Below are 3,592 nucleotides of genomic sequence, written 5' to 3' on the forward strand. Positions count from 1 at the left end.
CATAGATAATTTTAAATCTCTATAAAACAGTATTATTTAACCCAATCGATTCCTGTATATAGTGCATTCGGCTTCTTCCCAACATCATTTAAATTAACTCGGATATTATTTGCATGCTATTACATACAAACTTTTAAGACTCGTGTTTTTGTTTGTTTTTTTTTTCTTTTTCTTTTTTTTTTTTTTTTTTTTTTTTTTAAAGGTTTTTGTTTTTTTCTTTTTTTTTTTCTTCATAAATCACCAAGCAAAATATAGGCTCAGGAAGAAAACAAACAAACAAACAAACAAAAAAGCAGAAAAAAAAACCCCTAAAAACTAAACTAATTTCTACATATGTACAAGGGAGGGAGGGGAGGAGGGTGAATAAGTTAAAGAGTGGCTCAGGTTGGGGTGCAGGTGGTGGAGGGCCGGGCAGGGCACAGCGCTGCCAGACCTCCCCTCCAACCCCCTCCCAGGGCAATGCACGGGGACACCCCGAAATTAATTCATTATAATAATTAATGGTCATTAAAGGAGGAGGTTAAACACGCAGGGTGGAGGGCAATAGAGCTCCGGGGGCGGCACGCCGTACACGTCCCGCATGCAGGCTGGCTCCACGTCCGCTGCCTTTCCGCCCCCTCCCCTCCCAGGACCCCTCTTTGATTCAGTCCAAGTCCTTATGGGGGGTGGGGGGGTGGTTGGGATCCCATTCCCCCGTATTTTCGGAAGAAAATACTTGGTTTTATTTTTGTTTTAATACAAGCAGATTGTTTTCTCTTCCCATATAAGGGGTCTATAGGATGACCCCCCTCCCCTGGACCCCCCCCCCTTTCCAGCTCGAGTCCTGATGGGGTTGGGGAGGGGGGGTCCCATTTCCCCATTTGTTCTGAAGAAAATATTTATTACAATACAGTAGCAGATTGTTCGCTCTCCCTGGATAAGGGGTCTATAGGACATATCCCCCTCTCCCCACACAGGGAGGTCTATGGGATGCGTCCCCCTCCCCGGGACCCCCCCCCCCTCTCCCTTTCCAGTCTAAGTCCTGATGGGGCTGGGGAGGGGGGGGGCATTTTCCCCGCATTTTCGGAACAACTTTTCAGAAGAAAATAATATATATATATATTTTTATACAAGCAGATCGTTTGCACTCCCCACATCAAGGGGGGCAAGAGGGGTGGGGGGGAGGGAAGGAATAAAGGGGCATTGCAATGTCACCCCCCCGCTTCACCCCACCCCGGGCTCACATGAAGAAGTCAGCGGCGGTAGTTTTTGGGGCTGCGGGAGGGGATGGCTCCCGGGGGAAGCCCCGCGCCGCCAACTTCTCGTACTTCTCTTTGTACAGATCCCGCTCCTTGGCCAAACGGGAAACTTCTTGCTTGAGTTGTTCCACTTGGCTCTGGAGCTGACACTTCTCGTTCTCCAGGATGTGCCTCTGCTGGACCCGCTTGTAGCGACAGGACTGCGCGTAGCCGCGGTTCTTCAAGGTCCTCCTCTTCTGCTTGAGGCGAATCACCTCCTCCTTGCTGAATCCCCGCAGCTGCCGGTTGAGCTCCCGCACCGACATACTCACCAACTGGTCGTCGGAAAACCTCTCCTCCAAGCGCAGGTGGTGGTGGTGATGGTGGTGGTGGGCGTTGTGGTGGTGGGCTGCCGGGGGCAGCTCCTCACCCCCAAAGGGCTGAGGCCGGAACGACTCATAGCTCTGATGGTGATGATGATGGTGGTGCGGAGCGCCGATCAAAGCCTCCACGGCATCCTCCGGGGTCAAGTTGAGCGCTTCGGGGTTGAGGTGGTGTTGGTAGCCCGACATCCAATACAGCTCCTCCAGCTGCGGTTTGGAGCCCAGGGGAGCGGCGGTGGGACCAGCACTCGGTTGCCCACCGGGGCTGGGAGCGCAAAAACTGGGCGAGGAAGGCACGGAGGAGCACGGGGTGCTGAGAGGGGTGGAAGAAAGAGAACCAGCAGGCAAGCGGTGGCACAGCCTCTCGGCCTCCGCCGGCTCTTTCTTCACCTCGAACTTCATCAGGTCAAAATCGTTGACGTATTCGATGGCGAGGGGGCTGGTGGGCAGCTCCGCGGTCATGGCCAACTCCGAGGCCATCTCAGTCCATGGAGGGGAAAAGGTTCCCCGCCGCTTGCAGCGGGGCTGGGAGCAGGGAACCTCCGCTGAGGCTCCGCAATGGGGTGAGGTCGGGCTGTCCGAGGCGGAAATCTTTGGGTTCCGCCCCCCCCCCCCCCTTGTCCTTTCAGGCTCCGATGAGGGCTTCACTGCGCTTCTGACAGGACAGTGCTCAGGGACTCGGCTCCGGGATGCAGCCAAAATCCAGAGAACTTCCAATGGGGTTTTGCCAACGGCTTCAGCACCGGCTCCTGGGAATTTCCGATGGGGTTCTGCTTCAACTCAACTCCGAGTACCTCCAGCGGGTCTTTGTCACCTACTTCAGTCCAGCTCCGGGGATCCTCTGACGGAGTTTTGTTGCTCTCTTCAACTCAACTCCGGGAAACCTCCAGCGGGGTTTTGCTTCAACCCAACTCCGGGGAAAACCTCCGATGGAACCGTTCCTGGGGACTCCGCTCCAGGATTCAGCCCAATTCCGGGGAAACTCCGATGGAGTTTTGTTTCAGTCCAACTCCGGCTACCTCTGATAGGGTTTTGTCGCCGACTTCAGCCAAATTCCAGCGGAGCTCCGACGGTGTTTCGCTTCTGCTCAACACCGGGAAATCTCCGGTGGGGTTTTGTCGCCGACTTCAGCCCGGCACCGAGGAACGTCCAACGGGATTCTGCTGCCGACTTCAGCCCCAACTCCGACGAAACGGTTCTTAGAGGCTCTGTTCCAAGATGCAGCCCGACTCCGAAGAACCTCCGACGTTGCCTTATCGCGGACTTCAGCACAACTCCGCCGAACCTCTGCTGGGGTCCCGCTCTGCGACCGCCCACTCCCGACGGAGTTTTCCGTCTCCCCACAGCCACGCACAGGAGCTCAACCCCAGCTTTCACCCGGGAGCGAAGCGCACCACGGGTCTCTCAGTGCGGGATGCCCGGAGCTCTCTGCGGTTCCTCCGCTGCCTCCCAATGGCGAGCAACGGGGCAGCGCCCTGCCCGCCCCTTCCTGCCTTCCCCTTGGCACCTGCCCCAGCCCCACCTCCCCGGGGCTGTGAGCCTTCCTCTGCCCTCCTCCTCCTCCTCCTCTTTTCTCCTCCCCTCCCCGGACAACACGGGGGGGCGGGGAACGCACAGCTACCCTCTCCCCGCCCGCACCCTCCGCGGCACAGCGCTGAATGGAGCCCTCCGCCTTATATATGGGGAGAGCACCTTTATACCCGCCCTTAAGGCGGGTCTTAGGGTCCGCCAGCCAATCATAGAGGCGACCGCCCGAGGATATTTACATATTCCCATGGCAACGTCCCTGGGTGGCTGTCAATCAATGAAAGGAGGGAGCTCGCCGCTGCCCGCGGGAGCCCCGCAGGAGCCCCCAGGAGGGTGGCGTAGAGCTTTCCCCTATGGTACCACCCCCTATAGGCATCCTCTATAGGCACCCCCGTGTCCTCACCCTCACAGCTCCCAGCCACCACCACAAGCAAGCTGCAAGGATCGTAATGATGGAAAAAAAAC

The 3,592-nt window shown here is 56.7% G+C and overlaps 1 protein-coding gene across 1 annotated transcript; it reads right to left on the minus strand.

Moving 5' to 3' along the window:
• Positions 1-244: 244 nt before the first annotated feature.
• On the minus strand, positions 245-3,125 carry MAFA (MAF bZIP transcription factor A). Its single transcript, XM_042869445.1, has one exon. It carries the CDS (start codon positions 2,078-2,080, stop codon positions 1,220-1,222), a length of 861 nt encoding a protein of 286 aa, XP_042725379.1. The 5' UTR covers positions 2,081-3,125; the 3' UTR covers positions 245-1,219.
• Between the last annotated feature and the right edge of the window lie 467 nt (positions 3,126-3,592).

The sequence above is a fragment of the Lagopus leucura genome, unplaced genomic scaffold, assembly GCF_019238085.1.
Source record: "Lagopus leucura isolate 7727_CA_CO unplaced genomic scaffold, USGS_WTPT01 Super-Scaffold_100002, whole genome shotgun sequence".
Classification (NCBI taxonomy): domain Eukaryota; kingdom Metazoa; phylum Chordata; class Aves; order Galliformes; family Phasianidae; genus Lagopus; species Lagopus leucura.